General features: G+C 52.5%; 1 protein-coding gene across 6 annotated transcripts in view; it reads right to left on the minus strand.

Annotated features, from left to right (window-relative positions):
• Positions 1–25,836, minus strand: part of MAD1L1 (mitotic arrest deficient 1 like 1) — a 412,602-nt gene that overhangs the window by 185,141 nt on the left and 201,625 nt on the right. For all 6 annotated transcript variants that reach the window (XM_030932978.1, XM_010366657.2, XM_030932977.1 and 3 more), the window contains exon 13: positions 9,391–9,531. In XM_030932978.1, the coding sequence (XP_030788838.1) occupies positions 9,391–9,531 (141 nt within the window). The remainder of the gene's footprint in view (positions 1–9,390; positions 9,532–25,836) is intronic.

The following is a 25,836-nucleotide window of genomic DNA, read 5'->3' on the forward strand; positions in this document are numbered from 1 at the left end:
AGCCCAGGGACCTGCTGAGGCCAGGCAGGCCACGGCAACCTCAGCCTTCACAGCCTCCGGCGGCAGGCGGGTAGGCCTCAGGCATCTCCAGAAGGTTTCATGAGGTTTCTGTGAGGACAGCATGGAGTAACATGTGCCTGAAGACAAGTTCATTCACATTCATTCACAGGTGGCTCACAGCCTGAGGCCAAGGCGTCCACCTCTGTACCAGCCCCATCAGCCCAGCACTTCCGTCAAGGGCTGGGAAAAAAAACCGCATGCATCTGAAATCCTCACATGACCCAGGGCCTGGAACCAGAGACCAGTGAGATTTCTTGAGATATCCTCAAAGCCAGAGTCACTCGCGAAAGATGACTGAGCCGCGGAGCCCTACACTCAGACTCGCACACTGGTCTCGGGTACCCAGGCAGGGCCTGCTTGGAGTAGCTCCCATGAGAGCGCAGCCCTGGGATGGGGCCGGGAGGCCAACTGCATGGCCGCAGGAGCAGCTGTGGCTTGGCTCACACCCTGCCTGGCGCTGAGCAGGGCCCTGGGTTGAGGAAGGCAGACGTCGACAAGCTGAGTGCTCCCCAGGAGGTGACCAAGGCAGCAGCGGGCATCACAGGAGCCATCAGCCATGAAGAGAGACGGCTTCCAGACAGTGAGAGCCGCCTTTCGCCGAAGACTGAACACACAAGTGTCACTCAGGCTGCAATGAGACATTCACAGGGTCCTGTGTGACCCGTGAGGTTCTGTGTCTTCGCCTGCATTGGGGGGTTACACACACACACTCACTCTGTCATCCGACAGACTGAAAACTTACCATCTGTGCATTTTGGTGTATTGTGTTATATTTCCATTAAAACATATACTCTAGCACCCTGGGGGACGAATAAGGGAGGAAAAGGAGGACGGTTCTGCTACCATAAAGAGAAATGATTTCAGCCAGGCATGGTGCTCATGCCTGGGAGACCATCACTTAGGGAGGCCAAGGCAGGAGAATTGCTTGAGGTTAGGAGTTCGAGACCAGCCTGGACAACATACAGAGATCCTGTTTCTACAAAAAATTTAAAAATCAGCTGGGCGTGGCAGCACACAACTGTGGTCCCAGCTACTCAGGGAGCTGAGGCAGGAGGATCTGTTGAGACCAAGAGGTTGAGGCTGCAGTGAGCCATAACTGTGCCACTGCACTTTAGCCTGGGCAGCAGAGTGACACCCTGTGTCAAAAAAACAAAAACAAAGATGTAAAACAAAACAAAACAAAACAAGGTTGTTTGTAACCCGCTGAATCTTCCCAAATGGACAGCCAAATGAGACATCGCACAAGCCTGAGTCAGAGGTGACTCCACGCGGAGGGTTCTCAGCAGAGCAGCCACCAGACAGCAGCTCAGCAGGCAGAGGGGCCAGAGTGTGAAATGGAGTGCACGCTCCACAGGCATGGAGATGGGGAGTGGCAGGGAGGCAGGAGGGAGCTCAGGTCTGGCTTACAGACATTCTGCAGCACAAGGTTTGTGGGTGGAGGACACCTCAGCCACCTCTCACTCATAACCTGAAAAGACACAGGTGGGTGCTCCTAAGAACAGGAACGTGGAGAGAACACAGACAGAGAAGGCCCTGTTGTCACTCAAGGAAACGCACTGCTGTGTGTAGCTCAAACAGGGTAAGTGGTCAGATATGAAGTTTCCGAGTGACAAAAAATGTTTTACATGAGAGCGGGTGTGGACAGGGCAGGAGTGAGTCAGGAGAACGGAGGTAGCTGTAGCCTGGGGAGGTCGGCCACACTGCGTGCCTGTCCTGGGCCTCTCTGGTGTGACGGGTTCTGTGGAGGGAGGGTGTGAGAAGCTCACAGCAGAGCCTCAGCACCAAGGAGCATTTGGTAAACATCCACTCCTCCCTCACCTTATTGTTCCAAGAAAACGGCTGAAGAAAGAAAAACAAAGGAAACACTGAAATCCACACAGGCCAGCAGAGGAGACACGGGACATCACTAAATCCACACACCCGAGCACAGGAGACACGGGACATCACTAAACCCACACAGCCCAGCACAGGAGAGGCGAGGCAGGACATTAGGGTCCCGAGAGACCCAAGACAACATGCTCTGTGTGCGCAGAGGAGACCCCCAGATGGGGCACCAGGAAGCTTCAGGGGACAGGCTCTCATGGGCCCCAAATGCTCTAGAACTTCTCCTTCTGGACTAGCTGGAGGAACTAGCACAGACGTACCCTCCCGCCTCAGTCACCAGAAACCAGACACACATTAGGAACCAGACACACATTAGGAACCAGAACACATTAGGCACCAGAAACCAGACACACATTAGTCACCAGAAACCAGACACACATTAGGGATTCCGGTGAGGGAGGGCAGGCAGCTCAGAGCTCAGAGCTGTAGGAAGGGACGGGGTGAGTCCCCCAGGACCTAGGCTGGGGCAGCGCCACAGACAGAGCCCAGCAGGCCTGCTGGGTGAGGAGAGAGGAATGGGAGCTCCAGGAGGCACAGGCGGGCAGCTGGGCCTGGCACGTCAGCATCAGACAGAAGGAAGGGACCTGAACAGAGGCCACCAGAGAAGAGGCGCCGAGGTGGAGCAGCATGGGAAACGCTGGGCACATCGGTCACTGGAGACACAAAGATTTAAGCCAGAGTGAAACGCGCTGCCCCGCTGGATCCAGATACCAAAGCGGACAGTGCCACAGCGGAGAGCTCTCCCAGCTCTGGTGCCGTCAGCCTGGGCGAGAACATGTCACTGGACCCCGCGTGTTGCCATGGTACGGCCACTTGGGAAGAGTTTGGCAATGTCTTAAAAAGTTAGGGCCCGGCCCGGGGGCTCACGCCTGGATTCCCAGCACTTTGGGAGGCCGAGGCAGGAGGACCACCTGAGGTCAGGAGTTTGAGACCCGCCTGGCCAACATGGTGGGCCTGCTCCACCCAGTCACCCAGGGAGTGAGAGGTGTGCGTGTCCCCCGAAGGTAGCTGGGCAGCCCCACAGTCTCTACTAAAAATACAAAACTTAGCAGGGTGTGGTGGTGCACACCCGTAGTCCCAGCTACTCAGGGTGCTGAGGCAGGAGAATCACTCGAACCTGGGAAGTAGAGGCTGCAGTGAGCCAAGATCACGCCACTACACTCCAGCCCAGGCGACAGAGCGAGACTCTGTCCCCACCCTGTCTCCCCCCGCAAAAAAGATAAAGCCCACACTCCTACTCCTAGATGCAGAGCCCAAAGGAATGGAAACCCACGTTCACAGGAAGTCTGGCACGCAGACACTCACAGCAGCTCTGTCCCTAACTGGCAAGAACGGGAAGCCACCCTGGTACGGACCAGCGGGTGAACAGACAGACCATTTTGGTAGAGTCTTAGGACAGAGAATTACTTTGTAATAAAAGTAAATGAGGTGCTGATACAACATTGCTGGGTCTCCAAAGCACTGTGCAGTCAGCGATGACAGATGCAGCAACTGTGGGACTCCATTTACATGAAGTTCCAAGAAAGCCCGAAACAACAGCAACAGGCCCCAGACCAGTGGCCTCCACGAGCCAAGCCGGGGGTGCAAAGAAACTGTCAACATGGATCAAATCACAGAGATAAACTTGGGGGATTTTACTGAGTATAAATTATATTTCAATAAAGCTGCCTTTAAAACGTGGAATCCCCAGAGCTCGGGGAGGACCACACTCACAAGGGCGAGGAGCCGGCACAGCCCCAGTGTGCGCTGGAGAGGAGCTCCCGCAGGGCCTCAGACAGCGTAACTTCAGGCTGGTCTCGGGAGGGTTCCTCCAGGAACCCGCGTCTGTGACGGAGGCAGTGGGTGGGCAGCAGAGCGCCCCCTGTGGAAGCACCGTGGGCTGTGCACTGTGGCACTGACTGTGGGGCGGCCCAGCCACCTTCGGGGGACACAGACACCTCTCACTCCCTGGGTGACCAGGTGGAGCCCCCGGGGCCTGGCCACAGTGTCCTCACCTCGGAGACAAGAGCTCCCCAAGCTCAGGCTGGCTCTGCAAGGCAGTGGGAGGTGCAGCCTGTGCTGACGCGGGGACAGTGGGATGGAGAGAGGGCTTCCTAAGGCCCGGGGCTGGGGCTAGGCTGACGGCTGGGAAGACCAGATGCCAAGGCTCCTTGCAGGCAGGCCAGGCAATTCCCTAGCCTCAGCCCCTCCTCCACAGCCCACCCCGGGCTGAGTGCAGCCACGCAGGAAACTCCGGCGGGAAGGAACACGGCTCCATCCCAAACAGCGTCAGACGTGGTGCTCAGGTTCCCCAGGAGAGGACAAGCCCACTCGGAGCCAAGCTTCAGGGGCACATGCCAGGGAGCACTGAGGGGTGCAGAGGCTGTGGGGACCCGGGCACTGAGTGACCACAGAGCTGCCTCCACCCGAGCTACTGAAGGGTCAAACACAGCTCTTCCTGGGTGGGACCACATGTCCCGGGTGGCTACGTGTGCTCAGACACGAGCCCCAAGCCCTGGCGCCCTCAGCACCACCAAGGTGCCTCACAGAGGCCTCGGCCAGGCTATTTTTATCCCGAGGTGAGAAGTCGCTGCCTGTGATCCAACACTTCTGCCAGCCAGGACATGGCAGAAAACAGCTACGACAGGTGGCCACAGACCCCAGCGGCCATAGGACAGATGGGCTGGGGAGGACCGGGGGGCACCAGGCACAGACCCCACACACGGTGTGAAGGCTGGAGCTGGGGGAAGGCAGCCCCACCCACAGTCATGGTCACATGGAAAAGGATGGGACAGAAGCTCAGGCCTCCACCTTCCTGGCCAGGTCTCCTGGTTGTGGCTTGTGACACAATGTGAAGAAGCAGGAGACAGCACACCACGGGGTCCCCACAGGGCTTCCCAGGCCACAGCCCCAGCACCTGCCTCCAGGTGAGGCTGTACACAGCAGCTCTCTCCTTGCGTGGAGGCCTAAGGATGACTGTGAGCCCAGCGCCGGCCACAGAGCACAACAGGCAGGCAGCGCACTGTCAGGGACCAGGCTATGGGGTGGACGCTCGCCCTGGGGGATGCTCTGAGGGTGGCAGCAGGTCCTCCCGTGGTGGAGAGGACAGAGCCTGCCCTGGGCTTATTCCTCACGCACAGCAAGGTCGGCTCCTGTGCAGGGCAGTGGTGCTCAGTGTGCTGTCTGGGGTGGCACCGGCATGTCACAGAGAGCCCGGATTAGCGCAGCTCTGTACTGCACAGACGCCCCGTTCTGGGAGTGGAGCCAGCACCTCATGATTCCCACTAAGGACCTGCGGCCACACAGCAGAGGCTCCCACAGCCCAGACTCCAGGGCGATTTCCATAAACCCCTTGGTCCGCTCTTCTTAAGTACACTGCGTGATTTTTAACTGTTTCAAGTTTTTTTTTTTTTCTGGCTTTATCTCTGCTTTGTACGGTACAGTCATGTCACGTTCTTTCGGTGCGGGAATCAGAACATCAATAATCAATACACTCACAAGTATAGGGCCTGGTAAACAGCCCGAGGCCCTGAAGACCAGGCTCTCCGTGGCCCTCCTGGAGCCAAACCACCCGCGGCAGCCAAATGACAGCACTGCAGAGCTGCCCGAGCCTCTCTGGGAGGCCACAGGGAGGAAGGGAAGGCGGAAATACCATGATGGCCACTTCCCCCTAAATTGTCAGGATCCACTTCAGAGTCACTGCAACCTGAAACGGGGATTCTCCACACACCTCCACACGGCCAGCAGTGCAGTAATCCGTTTTAATGAAATAAATCGGAAACACAAATCAGGCCGATGTGTTGAATCAAGGTGGCGTGCGCTGCGTATTTACAGCTCCGTCCACAGAGGACTCCTGACACCCGCTACCAGCTCCTACAGCCACTTTATTAAATGGAATAAATAACACCGTGCAAGATGGCAAAACTTCACCAGACGGGTCTGGGGTTCTCCCAACTCAACACTCTGTTTTCCTGCAAGGTCTCTGCTGGAATGAAAACATGGTCCAGATGAAAACGGACTGGTGTCCGACTGAGCAGATGGGGACGGACTGGTGTGTCCGACTGAGCAGATGGGGACAGACTGGTGTGTCCGGCTGAGCAGATGGGGACGGACTGGTGTGTCCGGCTGAGCAGATGCGGACGGACTGGTGTGTCCGGCTTAGCAGATGGGGACGGGCTGGTGTGTCCGGCTGAGCAGATAGGGAAGGACTGTGTGTCCGGCTGAGCAGATGGGGACGGACTGGTGTGTCTGGTTGAGCAGATGGGGACGGACTGGTGTCCGGCTTAGCTAACAGGTGGGTGGAAGGGAACCATGCTCAGAGCGATGCCGCGTCCTCCCGCCAGCGACTATCCCAAGCCCACCTGGCCGTCAGGTAGCAGATCCTCACCTGCCCCGAGAGGCGCCTTCCCCAGGGGCACGCCCAGTGCTGGGCAAGCTTTCAGGGAAGGCTTGCGGGGCCTGAAGTCAGAGGACATAGGAGCGTGTCAGGGGACAGAGAGGTGAACAGAGGCCAAGGGAGAGGGAAAGATGGAGACAGGAACTATCAGACAGATGTGCAGAGGACAGAAAGAAAACCAAGGGAAAAGGAGACGGGAAACGAAAAGAAAAACCAGGTGGAGACAGCAGGGAGAGTGGGAGGCGGGGGGCTGGGGGAAGCACCTGAGCCACGCGGGGTCAGGAGCTCTCCTCAGCTGGGGGGATGGCGGCCCCCCCACCCCGACCATGGGGAGAAGAGGAGATGGGACCCTCACAGAAACCAACAGCCAGAAACAGGCGGCATGGACAGGGTCTCCAGAGCAGCCCCTTGGCCCTCCACGGGGACATCCCTGGCTTGGGCTGGCGTCCCTGCCCCAGGGGCTCCCTGTGCACAGAGGGCGCAGCCACCATTGCCATACTTCATGTGTAGCCGCGCCCCAACCTTCCCTGGAGCACGGCGCTCCTGCTGGGCCCCCACCTTCACCTTGCAAACGTGCTTAGTTCCCAGAGTTGGGGCCACGTTCTCCCAAACTTGCACCACCTCCATGGGGAGGGACAAGAGCTGGGGGTCCCAGAGCAGATGCTCCCCCAAGGCAGGAACCCAGCCCAGGAGCTGCCAGCACCCCCAGCCTCCCGCCCGACTGTCGCTTCAGGGAAAGGCAGGGCAGAGGCTCCACGGGTGACCTGGTCCCGCTGCGGCGGAAGGGCGAGGACGCCTCTCCCAGGCTCCTGGGAGGAGAGGGCTGACGCGGAAGTGCCCTCTCTGATGAGGCAAGGCATCAGGTCATGCTGTCATGCAGGATGTGGTGGTGGCTGCTCCACAGACCCCAGAGAGCAGTGGCACCTGCACAGGCTCAGAGAGCAGCCACGGGCCCAGAAGACCTCTCTGGGATCTGTGCCAGCAGCCGAGACCATGGCTATCTGCATCAACACAGACACGGGCCAGTGCGGCGGGGTCCTGGGGGGAAGTCTGTGGGTGCTGGCGTGCTTCTGGAGGCACCCGGGGGATGGGCAGAGGGGGCTGTGAGGGTTCAGGGGAGGACCAGCCATGTGAACTCCTGCAGTGAGGACTAGTCAGTGCTGGTAGAGTCCAACCCTGCTCCGGCTTGCTGGGCCCAACACTCCACATGCCTGATTCTCCTGAAACCCCAGTGCCTGAGGGTGGTCCCAGGCCCACGGTTCACTCTCGCCAAGTGTGGTGGTGAGGGTTCACCACCATAGGTGGTGGACATAGGTGGGGACACAGCATAGTCCCAGGGCCCTTTGGTGCGGCCTCCATGTGAGCAAGGGGTAGGGGGTGCATGTGGGCCCCAGGCCTGGACCTGTCATTCTCGCCACACACCATCCCCAGTGCCTGAGCCTCTGTGCCCGCGCCCCCTCTAAACCACTGAACCATCTGCCAAGCAACTCTCTAGATGCAGTTTGACGACCTCCTCCTCCCATCTTCCCTGATCAGCCGCTGGGACGGCCATGCAACGCGGCTCCCCGAGACCCTCCATTACAATCCTTTCTCCAGAAACTCAGCTCCTCCTAACATCCTACGTGAATTACGTTTGTTCATTAAATGTCTCCCCCACCCAGCAGCTCAGCTCCAGGGGCCAGAGGCTCTGTCGGACATTCCCTGACACAGGGCCCGGCCTGCTGTGTGTGCTCGGCATCCTGGCCGGAAGGTGGCTGTGGTCACGCCTGTGAGTCTGGCTCTCCCACTGGTGGACCCAGGTCATCTTACAGCTGGTCACTGGATGAATGAGGAACGGACACAGCGGCCTACGACAGGGCGACAGGCCACACCGACGCCCTCGTCTGCATCTCCATCTCACCGCAGTCTCCGCCACCAAGGCCCAGCCCAGACACAATGAGCCCTGAGATCAATGAGCTCACAGAGCTCGGCTGTGCCCACAGACACTGCAGGCCCAGGCCCTCCGAGACGTGGCATGGCGGCGTCACACGCCAGCTCGGTGACCTGGGCATGTCCTTTGACCGCCCCGGGCCTGGGTTTTCTCGTGAGCAAAATTCAGGTCACAACAACACCCACTCCGCAGGATATGGTGACAGTGAGACTGAGTAGCCAGGTAAAGGGCCAGGCAGAGCTGAACAGCAAGGCACCCGGCGGCGGTGTGTGCCAATGAGGCCAGAAGACCCTGGCACGTATCCCACCACACCCAGGTGGGGCTGTGCTGTGCTCAAGAAGAAGTGGTGCAAACCTCGAGAGGAGAACACGGGCCCTTCAAGCTCTAGGCTGGGAATGGTGTGCTGGGAGCCCCTGGCCTGGGGAGTGTGGACAGGGAGTGTGGACATGGTCTCCGCCCAGGCCCTACGATCCCCAGCTCCTTCCTCCCACTGCACAGGTGAGAGCTGCTCAGAGCTGGACAAGGGAACAGAGTGTCACGGTGGCCCACTGGGCAGGGAAAAGGCAGAAGCCAAGGCTGAGGCCACCTCTCTTGGGAGGACCCTGGAGCCAGGAGAGGGATGCAGGCTGGAGGCTGCAGGAAGGAGGAACACCTCTCCCAGTTTTGCAGCGAGCTGGGCAGCCCTGGGCCTCATGCCCTGCCTGTCAGGCCCCAGCAGAGCCACCCCAGCAGTGGGGACCGGAGCCCGGGCAACAACTCTGAGCACCTGGAGACCAGGTCTCCTCAGCAGATGCCCCTCACAGGGGAAGGACCTTGAGTGCCCCTTTGACAGGCATCATAAGGGGGTCCCAACTCGTCCAAGGGGCACTGTCCGTGTGTCATCTGCCTGCAGGCTGGGGCCACCTGGGACACTCTGACAGCTGAGGACGCTGCAGGTGCCATCATGAGAATTAACATGGATCCACGTGCAGAGGAAGCAGCCCGTGGACCCCCTCCCCGATGGACGGCTGCCAGCCGGCAACTAGGAAAGCGGCAACCAGACCTCCAACCCCCCCAGGCTCTGCCAAGGCCCACCAGGGAGAAGGCCCACCAAGGGGAAGGCCCACCCGGCAACATGAGCCCCACGCCCACGGCCCCGCACCTCCATCTCAGCGCTGTGGCTGTGCACCTTCTGCACCATATCTTCTGCCTCCCGCATGCGCCGTGTCAGCTGGGGCGAGTACTCGGCCGGGGTCAGCTCGCTGTCGTAGGACCCCAGGATGGCCCGCATGCCGTCCCGCTCCTGTGGACATAGAGGGCAGCTGGTCAGGACCCGGGGCGGGGGATGAGGTAATGATGGAGACGGCTCAGGGAAGGCCCCACGAGAGCTGCGTCACGTGGGAGGCTCCCTCGTGAGGACCCAGGCCAGCACCCAGAGCCCACCCACCAAGGTGAAGAGGGCCCCAGAGCTTGGCGCCCCCAGACCCAGTAAATGCCAGCAGCCCCAGCTTCGCCCCGGCTCCCGCTCTGACCATGTCAGACCTTTACTGCGGCGGGCATGGGCTCCACCTTGTACCAGCAGTACGGCTACGGGGTGTGCTGGGAGCAGCGGCCTCTGCCCCTGTGGACACAGCACACGCAGGGCGAGGGTGCACAGTGGGCAGAAGCCCAGGTTCCCCACTCCAGCCTGTTCTGTTGGGTCTGCATGACTCCTCTAAGTCCCAGTGACACTGGGCCCAGGGGAACGACAGTGCGCAGGCCCAGAGCTGGGTGAGTCCTCCTCTTCCTGGGACCTCTGCCCGGACCTGCCGAGGGAGGAGATACAGTGTGCACCAGAAAGCTGCCTGTTCCAATGGGACGGGCAACCCATCGCTCATCCAACCACCCAGGGCTCTCGGGAAGGCCGAGTCCTCACTTTTCAGATCTGGGCTTGCGAGCTCCTTATCTTCCCACAGAGCTCCCGGGATGTCTGAGGCTGCATGCAGGTCCCCACACAGCAGCCAGGTCCAGCAGACCTCAGCTTCCTGGGATGGCACTGACTACAGTGTCAGGGCTGATTCTGAGCCGGGCAGAAACCCCTGCTCAGTTGTGTCCTGCCTGACACGCTGACAGTGAGGGTCAGCCAATCAGGGGCCCCGGGAGCCGTGTGCTGCCTCCGGACCCTGCGGGAGCCCATGGGTCGCGAACTGTGCTGCTAAGACAGTCCCCACAAAGGACATGCCACTGTGGGGAAGCGTGGTCTTCCCTCTGGCCTACTGCTGCCTGCACTCCCTGCCCCAGGCGCGGGCCTCAACCATGGTCCCCAGACCCTTATGGCCTCAGAAGCTGAGTCTGGATGGAGCAGATTCCAGGCGCAGGCTGGGGACCTCCTCCCGCCTGCCTGCCCTGCGGGAGCCCACATGATCAGGGAGCCAGTCCTTCAGACACCCAGATGTGCTGGAGGGCAGCTTCCAGATCTTCACAGGCAGGCCTGGGAATCTGCCCTTCTAACAGGTGCCCCAGGGACATCTAACTGATGCCCTCAGTAGCCTCTGCTGGGGCTCTGCCCCATTCTTGAGAGAGGATGCTGGGGTAGCAGAGCCCAGGAAGAAGCAGACAGGTAGCTACAAGATGCAGGTTCAAGCCCTAGCTCTGTCCTGAGGCCAGCTATTCAAGCTCCCTCCCCTAGTCTCAGTTCCTTCGTTGACAAGATGGGAAACAGGGCAGCCGTGAAGACTGATGCTATCAGGAATGAACTGTCCAGCCAGCTGCCCTGGAAACAACCGGTGCTCAGAAAGCGAGAGCAAGAACCTCACAAACCCGGCAAATGGTCTCCACTGGCCCATGCCCCTTCCCAACACACATGCTGGGCAAAGGGCCAATGCTCCAGCCCAGCCCCGCACCACCACACTGTGTCACGACCAACGTGCTCCCCACCAGGTGAGGGCAGGGGAGCTGTGGGGACTGCCCCCACCAGTACTGGCTGAAAAGGCAAATTCATGGCCCTGATAGAGACTGGCTCAATCAGGCAGCCTGGGGAGCAAGACCCCTATCCAGAAACGGAGTCCACAAAACTACCAGGGTCCTTTCCATGCCGCCTCCTGAGTCTGCACATACACAAGCTGAGCCCCTGCCCAGGCCCTGTCCTGCTCCCAGGAGAGACCGACCCAGTGCTCCCCAGTACTGAGGACTGCCTGAGCCCCTGCCAGGCCCTCTGTCCATCCCCCAGAGGTGAAGAGGGCGAGGCTGCAGGGGCTGAGGAAACCCCGGCCCGCTCTCTCAGAAGCCCCCGGAGCTCAGGCCGCCACATCTGGGGCTCTCCTGCCATCTCCTGAGCCGGGGACACAGGTGCCACCCTGGTGTGGACTCCATAATTAGTTGATGACAAAAAATTCAAAATTCAATAAGTGAGAAATTAAAGTTACAAATCCAACTGGAACAGGTCACATATCTGTGGAAAATTTGTTTGCACAGGGAGGTTTATCGCATGTCATAATCTTATTGAAATCCTATATCTTCCCATTGACTTTTATCGTTTCAAGCCAGTTACCGGAGTTGTCAGTATCAACGTGCAGATGCCGGCGCAAGGCCAGGGCGGGGGACTTCCCTTGGTAAACAAGCTGTAATCGTCTCCTTTATTGATCGGTAAATCTCCGAGAGCTTCCCCTCGTGACGGCTCTCTCCAGCATAACTCCAGGCTAGCACTGGCTGGCACAGAGAAAAGTATTAGAAAGTTTGTTGCTTGTACCCTTCCAAGAAACTGTTTTGTCACCGGGAGTGAAAGAGCAGGCATGGTGTGGGTGACTTGCTATGGCTTTTTAACAGCTGACTCCACTTGTGGGCAAGTCTGCTTCATTTCCACCTCAACAAATGTGGTGATTAACTGCTGAACAAACAGGAGGCTGGTGGTGCTGACAGGGCCTCCCAGACTCATTCAAGAAGCACCCAGCAGAGTTACACTGTCCACAGGCTGCTCCTCCTTGGGTACAGAGATGTCCTGGTTCTAAGGAATAGAATGTGCTCATCATGCAACAAATGGCCACATGAAGAGAATGTGAGCAGTCGGCATCACCCGGCAGAAGTCAGCTGAGGACGGGGCCTCGGCACCCTGGATACACCGGCCGACAGGGGCCGGGAGGAGTGTCAGTAGAGGGCGGCTCCGCCCTGGCCTGGATTATAGGGCTGCTCACCCAGGGAGGCTGCAGGAAGGATCTGGGCGCCCTGGGAGGCGGCGGTGGGGAAGGGCACTCCAATCAGAGGGAACCGCGTGAGTAGGTGCCCAGAGGACCCTTGCGAAAAGAGCGACAGAGATAATGAAGCTCATCCCCTCATCAGCGGGTGCTCCAGCGCGCTAATTACCACGGAGCTTTTGAGTACAGGCCCCAAGCACACCGACGATTCCCACAGGATGACAGATCCCCAAAGAGGCTGAGAACGCCACAGCGGGGGCAGGGCACCTGGGCAGCGGGGACTAAGACAGTGGGGGCAGGGCACCTGGGCAGCAGGGGCTAAGACAGTGGGCAGAACAGGGCCCAGTGCCCTTGGAGGAAGAAACCCAGGGCACAGCCTTGGGCCTGGGCTTGGGAAGGGCAGGGGAGAGCAGAGCAGCGAGGCCAGGAAGCCGAGACAGAGACCAGGGCTGCCCGTGGCAAGAGCACCTGCAGGAGCGGGAGACTGCAGGAGGTCAGCCCTGTTGGAGGTGCTGCGGGCGGGGGGGAAGCGGATGGAGGCACCGCAGGGGGCAGAGACCAGCCCCGTGGCCCCCAAGCAGCGGTCACTTGAGGTGTGCATCCCCAGGCCAGCTCCCAAGTCAAACCCAACACACACACCCAACACAGCCCACATCCTACCAGGACACTAACTAGCTGTGTGACCTTGGGAAAAATAATGAGCCTCTCTGAGTCTCAGGACACTCAACCATAAAGGAGAGGGCAGAGAGCACCTCAGGCTCACTGTGAAGTTCAAATGCAGCACGGCACAGAAAACCAGGCACACAGAACCTGCATACACGGGCTATGAATGCACGGCAGCCACGGTCGTCACTGATGTCCTCACTGCCGTCCACCTAGTTCTTCCACTATGACTGCACCTGCTCATGAAAGAGGACCAGGAGAGCAGGCAGGCGGGGCAGGCATCGCCTGCACAAAGGGGACAGCCTCTGGCCATGGCCACGCCTGGTGAGGCAGGCGCCCAGCACTGCCTAAGCCCACACCATGGGCACAGAGGGCTTCCCCCCTGGGAGTCAGCGGCAGCCTGAAGGGGCTGTGAGAGGCAGACAGGCGGCTTCACACGCACAGACCCCTCTTCAGAACCCCTGAACCAACCCCCACTTTCCAGAGAAGCCCAGAGCTGAGATGAGTACCTCGTGGCCCCTCCAATGAAGCAGCAGCCCCTCACCCATCTTCTTCCTCCCTCACCCAGCCTCCGCCGCCCACTCCCACCCGGCCTCCACGGCCAGCGCTGTGGGGCCTGCCTCCCTCCCTCCGCCCCCTCTAGCCCAAGGCCGAGGCTGTTCTGCAAGGGCTCCAAGAGTGCTCTGCACATGCGACATTCTCTGCAGGGCCTCTTCCCAAGCCCATCCCACCTCAGCTCAGCCACCTCCACCCAACTCTTAGTCACTCCACAACTCCTTTTTTTAGAAAAGGAAATGTATGATCATAAACAGCTGAAAAGTCCTGTTCTAATTACCTCTCCTGACGCATGGAGTCACCACAAGAAACTGAATAGATTCAGGCGGGAATGCGTGCTGCAGACGCGGCTCTGCCCACCGACACCAGCATCCTCTCCTCGCTGCCGCCCGCCTCCCCAGAGTCCTCCTCGCTGCCGCCCGCCTCCCCAAAGTCTTCTGCCCACTCTTTCCCCAGACCCCCAGTCACCAGCCTGGACAGGTCTGCTGTGACTCCAGCAGCAAGATCGCCCCAGACCAGGAGAAGGCCCTGGTGGGAGGGAGGCTGGGAGAGGCAGGAGACCTCTCTCTGAACCCCTCATCCTGGCTAGTCATTTCCCAAATGAGCAGGACTCCGGCATCTGTGGGGTCCACTGAGAACATGATGACAGGCGCAAGTGGCAGTAACAAGCGCCTCAAGGGACCCACGCTGGTCAGATGGTCCTGAGCTCCAATCTCACACAGACCAGCTGTGTGCCCTTGGACAAGGGACCTAACCTCTCTGAACCCACCCTGCTTGTACAAAATGGGGACATGACTACCCCAAAGGGTGCTTAAAAGGTGCACCAGGATTAATAAGTACATGGAAACAGCACTCGTCAACAGGAAGGGCAGCAGGGAGGGTCACCTGCGGCCACAGAGGTTGGGGGTGAGGGTCGAGCTGGCTGGCCCAGCCCCGGCCACCCCCCACGCAAGGCCACGCCTTGCCACCCCCCACGCAAGGCCACGCCTTGACACGGTGCTGAGTGCACAGGAGGCGGCATCCCTGTGCTCGGCCTACACCTGCTCCCGGGCCGGATGCCCTGGCCGCCCCCAACCAACCCCAGAACGCTTTGTCTCCTGTCTGTCCCGCGCTTCTCTTTCCTGGGCCTGCTGCCCCTGAACAAGGTTTTTTTTCTGACAACTGACTGTTTTCAATTATGATTCACTTAGGCAGATTTTAATTGGTGACATCAGCACAGCATGCCAATGCTACATATGACTTAAGCACACGTTACCTCATTTGATCTTCAAAACTGCCAGGCAGGCACGGGGCTGAGGGAGGAGGACTCAGTGGCCGCGAGCTGTTGTGTCTGCCCTGCCGCTGAGACCACGGAGGGGCAGAGCCCCGGCCGGTGCTGCAAACAGGGGAGCCGCCCAGGCTGCAGCCCTGCAGTCATGGGGTCAGCGCCCAGCCCAGGGAAGCAGCGCCATGGACAGTCTCACTGGTGAGACCACTGGAAGTAGCTCTTCATGACTGGGGGCACTAATCCCCGCTTTGGGCAGCTGGAAAGAGGAACTCATGAGGCCCGAGATTGCTATCCACAGCCCCAACGTGACCCTGGCACTTCCATCAAGGCAGGCACCCAGACCTGGACCCGGCAGCATGCGGCCCTACCCTCACCCTCCTGCAGCTCTAACCCTGCAGTTCCCAGCAGCCTTCAGAGGCCAGCACGCCATGAGCACAGGGCAGCTGTGAGACCGAGCCGCAGGGGGACGCCTGGCCCTGACATCATGGGAACAAGCTAGAGCAGAACACCATGAGGACCCCGCCTCAGCGAGAGCAAAGCCAGTTCCCTGGGGTCCTCTCTCACCTGCCTGGGCTGCCCAGGTACCTGGAGTCTAGGGGCCTCCTGGGAGGGAGGCTGACCCGGTGGCTGCGGGCAGAGACAAAGGAAAGGAAACATCGGACAGACTTCAGGCTCTGGTTAGAAACATGTGCAAGACAGGAGAAACTTCATCTGAGATGACAGCCTAAGTAAAAAGAATATCTTTTTTTTTTTTTTTAAGACAAGGTCTTTGCTCTGTCATCTAGGCTACAGTGCAGTGGCACAATCTCAAGAATGAAGAATTTAGAAGAAAATGTATTAATTTAATGCTTAGAGTAGAAAGACTAAAACTGAAAGTAGCAAGCTAAGTAACCAACATAAAAAATGAAAAAAATAAAACAACATACGCAGAAAGTATAGGAATAAAAATAAAGATGAGAGCATAAATGAGGAAATGTAAAAACAGGTCCACAGAAACTTCCCATACTAAAATGCACCGAGGAGAAAGCAATGAAAACAAAAGAAGAGGCGATCTAAGAACAGTGGGATGACCGTGAAGGTGGAACCTACTCACAACAGGAAAACCAGGCGAGGAGAGAACACAGGAAGTATCTGCCGTGATAATGGCCGAGATTTGTCAAAACTAAATCCCAGATCCAGGAAGCTCAGAGAACATCAAGCAGGAAAAATACCAAAAACTTCACACTTAGCCATATCATATCCAACTGCAGAAAATGAGACACTCTGAGCAGAGGGAGCCCTACATTACCAACCAAGAGAGTAAGAAACGGATCAGACCTCCCGACCGAAGCCACTCAAGCAGCAGACAGAGGACGGAGGTATCCAAGTATTGAAACAAAACAGCACCAGCCTGGAATTCTGCATCCAGCAAGATGATCTTCCGTAAGGAAAGGAGAAAGAAAAACTCTCAGCGGGGCACAGTGGCTCACGCTTGTAATCTCAGCACTTTGGGAGGCCGAGGCAGGCAGATGGTCTGGCGTCAGAGGAGTCTGAGACCATCCTGGACAATGTGGCAAAACCTCGTCTCTACTGAAAGTACAGTAATTAGCTGGGCTTGGTAATGGGTGCCTGTAATCCCAGCTACTTGGGAGGCTGAGGCAGGAGAATCGCTTGAACCCAGGAAGCGGAGGCTGCAGTGAGCCAATATCGCACCACTGCACTCCAGCCTGGGCAACACAGCGAGACTCTGTCTCAAACAAACAAACAAACAAACAAACAAAAAACACTCTCTTAGACAAAAACTGGGGGAGATTTGTCATTGGCAGCCCTGGCCCCTGTAAGCAGTGTAAGGTGGATCCTCCAGAGAAGCCAGTGAGAGATCAGAAGCGCAGATCTATGTGGAAAGATAGAGCAGAGAAGTAACAAATAAAGGAAAAACAAAATCTATTTTATCATTTTTTTTTGAGACAAAGTCTCACTCTGTTGCCCAGGCTGGAGTGCAGTGGTGTGATCATAGCTCACTGCAACCTCTGCCTCTCGGGCTCAAGTGATCCTCCCACCTCAGCCTCCCAAGTTGCTGGGACTGCAGGTGTGGGCCGCTGAGCCTAGCTTACTTTCCTTAGTCTTGTTCATCTAATGGACAACTGTTTAAAGTATAAGAGCAGCAATGTGTTGGCTGACGATGGCGCAGGGATAGGTGAAATGAGGCAGCAGGTGGCACGGGAGGCGAGGGGAACGGGCGTGCTCTGTGGGAGGCGCCCACACTGCCTGTGACCCGGTCAAAGGCCATCTGACCATGGGCCTAGATTCGTGCTAAATGTATGCTGCAAACTCTAGGGTAATTCTGTACTTGGCTCATGCCTGTAATCCCAGCACTTCGGGAGGCTGAGGCAGGTGGATCACCTGAGGTCAGGAGTTCAAGACCAGCCTGGCCAACATGGCGAGACCCTGTCTCTACTAAAAATACAAAAATCAGCTGGGTGTGGTGCAAGATCACATCACTGCAATTCAGCCTGGGCAAAAAGAGCAAAACTCCATCTCAGAAAAAAAAAAAAAAAAAGAATAATTCTGTGCTAACAGAATTAAAAAATTAAATCATATAACATGCCCAGTTAAAACCAAACAAAGCAGATAAAGAAGAGAAGATTTTTAAAAAAGAAAGAACAAGTGCCCCAATAAAAAAGAGTAACAAACATGGCAGGTATTAAATAAACTGTATCAATGATCATTTTGAATGTGAATGATCTAAACACACCAATTAAAAGACTGTCAAGATAGATTAAAAAAACAAGACCCAATTATATGCTGTCTATAAGGAACCCACTTAAAATATAAACACACTTTGAAAGGAAAGGAAGAAAGTTGTACCACACTAAGCCCACACAAAAGAACGGTGGAGCAGCTTGATCAATCTCAGGCAGAACAAGGAAACTATCGGGCATGAAAAATGGCACTCCATATGGATAAAAAGATCATTTCTCCAAGGAGACATGCCCACCCTTAACACGCATGTACTTAACAACAGTGTGTCAAAACACGCAAGGAAAAACCTGGAAGAACTACAGGGAGAAACAGCTCCGTTCACTGTTACAGCTGGAGGCTTCAACACCCTCTTATCAGAAACGGACAGACCCCGCAGGCAGAAAATCAGTAAGGACACAGCGGAACTCAACAGCATCATCAATCAACCGGGTCTAATTGACAATGACAGAATACTTCATCAGCAGCAGAATACACATTCCTCTCAAACTCACGCGGAAAATTTACCTAGACAGACCACATTTGGGCCATAAAACACACCTAAAGAAATTAAAAAGAATAGGCCGGGCGTGGTGGCTCAAGCCTGTAATCCCAGCACTTTGGGAGGCCGAGACGGGCGGATCACGAGGTCAGGAGATCGAGACCATCCTGGCTAACATGGTGAAACCCCGTCTCTACTAAAAAAAAATACAAAAAAACTAGCCGGGTGAGGTGGCGGGCGCCTGTAGTCCCAGCTACTTGGGAGGCTGAGGCAGGAGAATGGCGTAAACCCAGGAGGCGGAGCTTGCAGTGAGCTGAGATCCAGCCACTGCACTCCAGCCTGGGCGACAAAGCGAGACTCCGTCTCAAAAAAAAAAAAAGAATAGTTTGAACAAGAAAATGAAAATACAACCTATCAAAATTGTAAGATGAAACAAAAGCCATCCTTAGAGGAAAATTTATAGCATTGAATGTAAATGTTAGAAAAAAAGAAAGATCTAAAATCCATCATCTAACTTCCCATTAGGAAACCAAAAAGAAGAACAATGTAAGCCTAAGGTAAGAAGAAAAAATAAAAATTGGCCAGGCGGGTGGCTCACGCCTGTAATTCTAGCACTTTGGGAGGCCAAGGTGGGCGGATCACGAGGTCAGGAGTTTGAGACCAGCCTGGCCAACATGGTTAAACCCCATCTCTACCAAAAATACAAAAATTAGCTGGGTGTGGTGGCGTGTACCCGCTATCCCAGCTACTCGGAAGGCTGAAGCAGGAGAATCACTTGAACCTGGGAGGTGGAGGTTGCAGTGGGCTAAGATCGCACCACTGAACTCTAGCCTGGGCGACAGAGCAAGACTCCATCTCAAAAAAAAAAAAAAAAAGAAAAGAAATAATAAAAATTACAACAAAAAACAATGAAGCTGAAAACAGGAACTCCATAGAGAAAAACCAACAAAACAAAAAAGCTGGTCTTTAAAATTGATAAATCTGTAGCCAGGTTAACCAACATTTTTAAAAAAAAGGGAAGACACAAATTATTAACATCAGAAGTGAAAGAGAAGCCATCACTACTAATCCTACAGACATCTAAAGGGTAATAAAGAAACATTATGAACAAGTCTATGCCCAGAAATTTGATAACTTAGATGAAATGGACCAATTCCTTGAAAGACACAAACCACCAAAACTCACATGAGGAGGAAGACATCACCTGAATCGGTCTTTCTAGGGGCCCACCCACCCCCAGTTCGCTTTCTCGTTCCTGACTGAGACACACAGAGGGGCTTCACCAGCACATGAGCCAGGCAGCTGCATACTTCCCCTGTGGGCGTGAGCAACCCATCATTGCCTGAAACACAGAAAGACCAGCATGTTGCTATCATTTCCTGCAACTCCCACATAAACTCCACAGCGCAGCCGCTCCCTGGAGACATACTCAGGTCTCGCTGTGGTCACAGGAAGCTGCTGCCCCTCTGTAAGCAAGTTCCCCAATAAACGCTTTGAATGACCGCTCAGTGTTTAGTGCTTCTCTCTCTGGAATCCCAGCCAGCCCCATCTCAGGCGGGTTTGTGGCTGTCCCTTGTGGGAACGCCTACAGTCACTTTGGGGACAACCCTAGCCCTGTGTTCAGCCAGAAAAAAACAGGCTGTATCTGTGAAAGAAACCAAATTGATCATCAATAACCTCCCAAAAAGGAAAGCACCAGACTAGATGGCTTCACTGATGAATTCCACCAACTACTTCAATGAGAAATGATACAATTTTCCAAAATCTCTTCCAGAGAACAGAAGCGAAACATAACATTAGGAACTTATCAAAATCCATAGAAAGATACATACCATACAAAGAGTAAACTTTAATGTAAACTATGGGCTTTAGTTAAAAATAATATGTCAGTACTGGTTCATGAACTGTAACAAATGTACCGCAGTAATGTAAGACTTCAATAACAGACAAAACTGTGCTGTTGAAGGAATCATGAGAGCTCTATGCTGCCAGTTTTTCTGTAAACCTTAAACTCTCTGGAAAACAAACTTTATTAATTAAAAAATTATAGATCTAGGGGAACATTTCAACAACACTTCTCCTGCCAAAAAGACAACAATCAAAAGAGCTAGGGAAGAGGAGAAGAGAAGAAGACAGATTAACTTAAAAGAAGCAACAGTGAGACTGACAGCTCATTTCTGAGCAGAACCAATGGGAATCAAACGACAGTGGTATGATAGGTTCAAAGGGTTGTAGGCTAGCAGGTGGGACAGGCATTGATAACCTATGATTTTATACCTAGCAAAACTGTTCTTCAAAAATAAAAGTGAATTAAACATGTTCTTCCCCCCCAAGAAAATCAGGTAATTCCTCAGCATGAAATCTGTATCAAAGGAAACAAGGGGTATTTTGCAGACAGAGGAAAAATGATCACAGATGGGTGCTTAGAGATACAGGTGGCAATATAGAGGAATAAAAAGGGTTAGAAATATGTCCATATAAATGAATATATAAAAACGTTATATTTTCAAACACATAAGTGTATGAATCAAGTACTTTACACCAATAGCCTATGAATGGAGAAAATGGAAACAGAAGAAAGGATTTTAACAGGCTTGAACTGTCTAGAAGGAAAAGAAGTATTACTTTTATTAGATTTTGGTAAGTAAATAATTACAGTCTATCTTATAACCACCAACATAGCCACTAAAATTACAAAAAAGCATATGGCCGGGCGCGGGGGCTCAGGCCTGTAATCCCAGCACTTTGGGAGGCCGAGACAGGTGGATCACAAGGTCAGGAGATTGAGACCATCCTGGCGAACACAGTGAAACCCCGTCTCCAATAAAAATACACACAAAAAATTAGCTGGGCATGGTGGCAGGCGCCTGTAGTCCCAGCTACTCGGGAGGCTGAGGCAGGAGAATGGCGTGAACCCAGGAGGTGGAGCTTGCAGTGAGCTGAGATCCAGCCACTACACTCCAGCCCAGGTGACAGAGCAAGACTCCGTCTCACACACACACACACACACAAAAAGCATACATAACAAGATAACGATAACAAAGAAAATATTTATTCTACAATTAAGATTCTCTTTTTAAAAAGGAATAGAAACTAAAGGCAATTATTAAGATAGTTAATCTCAATACAAATGTATCATTAACTACATCAGTTACAACTAGATTAAATATTTCGACTAAGAAATTATTTTTAGGCTGAATATAAATACTATATATTTCCAGTATACTACATTTATAATGAAACAATTTAAAAATGCTCAAAATGGAAAGTGAAAAAGCAAAAGGTGTCGATACTATTAAACACTGGAAGCTGATATACCCGTATTAATATCCCACAAAGGAGATTTAAAAATCAAAACAATCCACAGAGATAAAGAATGTCTCATAATAACAAAAGGCAAAATTCACCAGGAAGATAATTCACAATTTATATGTGCCTAATAAAACAGCATCCAAAGACATACTGCAATAATTGACAAAATTAAAAGCAGAAATAGACAAAACTCACAATCATAATGAGAAATTTCAATACAATCCTTGCAGGAGCTGAGAAAAAAACATCATTAAAGAAATGTGAAGAATACGATTAACAAATGAGATGTAGCTATTTGCAAAACACTGCACTCAACAACTGCACAATGCATACTATTTTCAAGTGTGTATGGGCCATTTACAAAACTGACTTCCAATGGAGCCATAAAGCACTTCTTGGTAAGTTTTATGGGACTGGGGTCATGCAGAGGATAGTCTCTGAGCACAGGGAGATAAGGCTAGAAATCAATAAGATACCTGAAAATCACCAAATGTTGGGAATTTGGGAAATTTATTTCTGAATAACCTATTGGTCAAAATAAAAATCACAATGGAAATTGATAAATGGTTTGCACCTAATGATAAGGAAAAACAACACATCAAAACGTATGGTACGCAACTAAACTGACAACCTTAAATGCATATACTGTAAGATAAGAAAGGATAACTATCAATTATCTACATATACAACTCAAAAAGTTAGAATAACATCAAATTAGACTCAAAGAAAGAAGTAACAAAACAAATTAATGAAATAGAATACATATGGGAAAGAATCAATAAAGCCAAAGGATGGTTCCTCCAAATGACTAAAAAAACCGATAAACGCTTGATGAGACAGAGTAAAAAGAATAAACAAGCAAATAACAATATTGAAAAAGACCTAACTAGAGATCACAAAAATATTAAAAACATGGCAATACACAACTTTACACAAACGAAGTTTAAAGTTTTGATAAAATGAAGTTTTCAAAGTTAAAAACTAACTTTTACCATAACCAAATAAAGAAGAAAAAGAAAATCTGATGTTTCAAAGCTATTAAAAGAAATCAAGCCCAAATTTAAAATCTTCTAAACAAGAAGCCCCCAGGCCCGGATGCTTTCACTGGCACACTCTACCAAGGCTGTTAAGAAGAAATATCACCAACCTTATAGAACGATTACAAAAACAACCGAACAGAACTTGCTAACATTTTCTGAGGCCAGAAAAGCCATGACATCAAAACCTGAAAAGGACATTCTGAGAAATGAAAATTAATGACCTTTCTCTCCAATAAATGCAGATGCAAAATCCCTAATTAACGTATTGGCAAACCAAATAAAGCATTACACACAGAGCATCACCCATAGGCCATGCTCATTTATTCCTGGAAAGTAAGTTTGGTTTAACATTTGAAAATCAATTAATTTAATGCGCATTAACAAAATATAGAAGAAAATCAAATGATCATCTCAATATTTGCAGAAAAGGCATCTGATTAAAATTCAACATCTATTCACAATAAAAATTATGAAACAAAACAAAAGCAAAACCCTCTTAGCAAATGAGGAATAGAGAGAACTTTAATCTGAAAAGGAGTTCCTTACTAAAGTCATCAGCATGATCTTTAACAGTGAAATGCTGAAAGCTTTTCTTCTGAGGATGCAGAACAAACACCAGCTATCAGCATGTCTGTTCAAAACAGCACTGGCGACGCGAAGCCACAGATCAGAAAAAAGCGGCATGAAAGGTATGAAGATCGAGAAAACAATGAACACTATTATGAAATCACCCGATTATGAACACAGAAAAGTCAATATAATCTACAAACAAAGTATTAAAATAAGTAGATTTCCAGCTGCATCATTCTCAGCAAACTATCGCAAGAACAGAAAACTAAACACCGCATGTTCTCACTCATAGGTGGGAACCGAACAATGAGAACACTTGGACTCAGGAAGGGGAACATCACACACCGGGGCCTATTATGGGGAGAGGGGAGGGGGGAGGGGGGAGGGATTACATTGGGAGGTATACCTGATGTAAATGACGAGTTGATGGGTGCTGACGAGTTGATGGGTGCAGCACACCAACATGGCACAAGTATACATATGTAACAAACCTACACGTTATGCACATGTACCCTAGAACTTAAAGCATAATAATAAAAAAAAAGAAAGAAAAAAATAGAAAATAAGTAGATTTAGCAATGCTGCGGGACCAAAGTCAAGAATCAAAGTTCAACTAGATTTCTACATATAAATACAAACATTATTATTCATAAAAAACAAAACCTATGATATGCCCACCCAGAAAACATTATGAAACAATTTTGAGAGAAAATAAGTATGATCTAAACACATGTTAGCATATAGTACGTCCATGGAGTAGAAGATTCAATATTGGGGAGATGTCATCTAATCAACGCATTCTCGATAAAAACTCTAGCAAGTCTGCTGGTGAGACCGACAGGAGGCTGAGCTATAAAATCTACGCGAAGAGGTGGAGGGCCATGCAGAGCCAGGGCAGCCGTGACACAGACAAGCAGAGAGGGCCACCAACCCATCAGGTGACGAGACTCTAACAGTCTCAGGAATGGAGACTTGTGGTTTTGCCAAAAGGAGATGAACACACCAATGATACAAATACAGATTCCAGAAACAGTCAATACAGACAGAGCCAGTTCACGTGAAGCTGTAACCAGCACCGTGGCACAAGGGGGAGGAGCAGCTTTGCAGTAAGTGGTGCTGAGTCCACTGGATACCCACGTTGGCAAGAAAAATGAAAAAAAAAAAAATGAAGCTTCACACAGTGCAACAAGGCTGTGCAGGCAACAAGGCTGTGCAGTGCCACCGTCAGTGTGAAGAAGCAAAGCCACCAAGAAGACAAGAGTGAAACCCTGGAACAGCCTAGAGGGTGGCAGAGCTTTCTTAAACAGGACACACACAAATCACAACCACAAAGGGAGGTGAAGATTGATAAATTAGATCTCATTAAAATTAAGAATTTCTGTTGAGTTAGAAAGAGTGAAAAGCTGCTATGGAATGGGAGGAGACATTTGCAGTACAAATACCTAACAAAAGATGATATATTCTCCCATTCTGTAGTGTTACTCACAATAGCCAAGAAATAAAGAAATTCAAATGCCCATTCACAGAAGAATAAAAAAAAATTATGTGATACCCTCATAAGATGGAAATGAAATAACTGCACACAGCAACAGAAACCAAACACAAAAGATTACATACTGCATGGCTCCACTTTACAACATTTTAAAATGGGCAAAACTAATCGGCGTGTTGGAATCGGCCAGGCGGGGCTTTGGGGGAAGTGGAGGAGCAGGCGGGTGAACTTGGGGGCCCTGGTGACACCGTGTTCCCAACCGTGGAGCTGAGACATGGATGGGCTGGTCTCATCATGGCCCCCTACGTTGTACTCTCAGGACAGAGCACTTTCTGTATGTTTGTTATACTCTAATAAAAAGATTAAAAAGGAATAATTTTTTTTTTTTAAACGAAACTCCATAATTTGAAGAGTGTGGCTGTGGTTCTAAGTCCCATTTACAAACAGCTCAGGGCAAACACACTCAGATAGAACCCTGAGCCCAGCTCCGCCTCCAGAGGCCCAGAGGCCCGACTTCCCCACGGTGGGAGCTGGTGGCAGGCCCAGCGCACTCTGCATGACACACCCACGGCAGCAGAAGAGAAGGAGCCCAGGAAGTTTCTAGGCAAGAGAATGATTGATAGAGGGTAATTTGAGGTTAATGTGCGAGTTGTGATTACAGTGCAATGAGAGAGGGGAAGAAAGAAAAGATGGAGCCGAACAGATGTAAAAATCCAAGGAACAGAAACAAGATCATCCCCAGCGCCCACACATGAGTGCCGGGAGAAAGGCCTCCAGAAAGGGCAGACGCCGGCTGTCCCCTCCTGCACGGTCCTGTGGACGCTGGGCTCGCCGCATCCACGGAGCAGATGGAAATCGAGCCTTTGGCCCAAGCTGCTCCCTGTGTAATTCCAGCCTCATGTCTGCAGGGCACCCCTGGCTGGCAGAGAGGGCCCCAGAAAGGCGGAACCCAGTGCTGTGTACAGGTGTGCGACCGCTGCGCCCCGCCCCACGCTCCGCGGAAGGTCCACAGGCAGCCTGAGGAGGCTCCCCCAGCCCGTAGTGAAGCCCAGGGTGGAGGTCACAAAGTTTGAGGAGTCATCCAAACTCATTACCTCGTTAATGGGGTAAAACGGCCAGTTCAATGGATGGTGAACTAGAGGGTGATTGTATGAATCAGAGGGTGATTGTAACAGAATGCAATTCTACTATTAATAATTTCCATATAGCAACTCGAACAAAGCGCTGACAAAGTGTCACCAAATGCATTTCTTGCTTCACTTCTTTCATGAGCAGATAAGGCTAATTCACTTGCTTATGCTAATTAGAGCCTGTTACATG

This window comes from Rhinopithecus roxellana, chromosome 6 (assembly GCF_007565055.1).
Source record: "Rhinopithecus roxellana isolate Shanxi Qingling chromosome 6, ASM756505v1, whole genome shotgun sequence".
NCBI lineage: Eukaryota > Metazoa > Chordata > Mammalia > Primates > Cercopithecidae > Rhinopithecus > Rhinopithecus roxellana.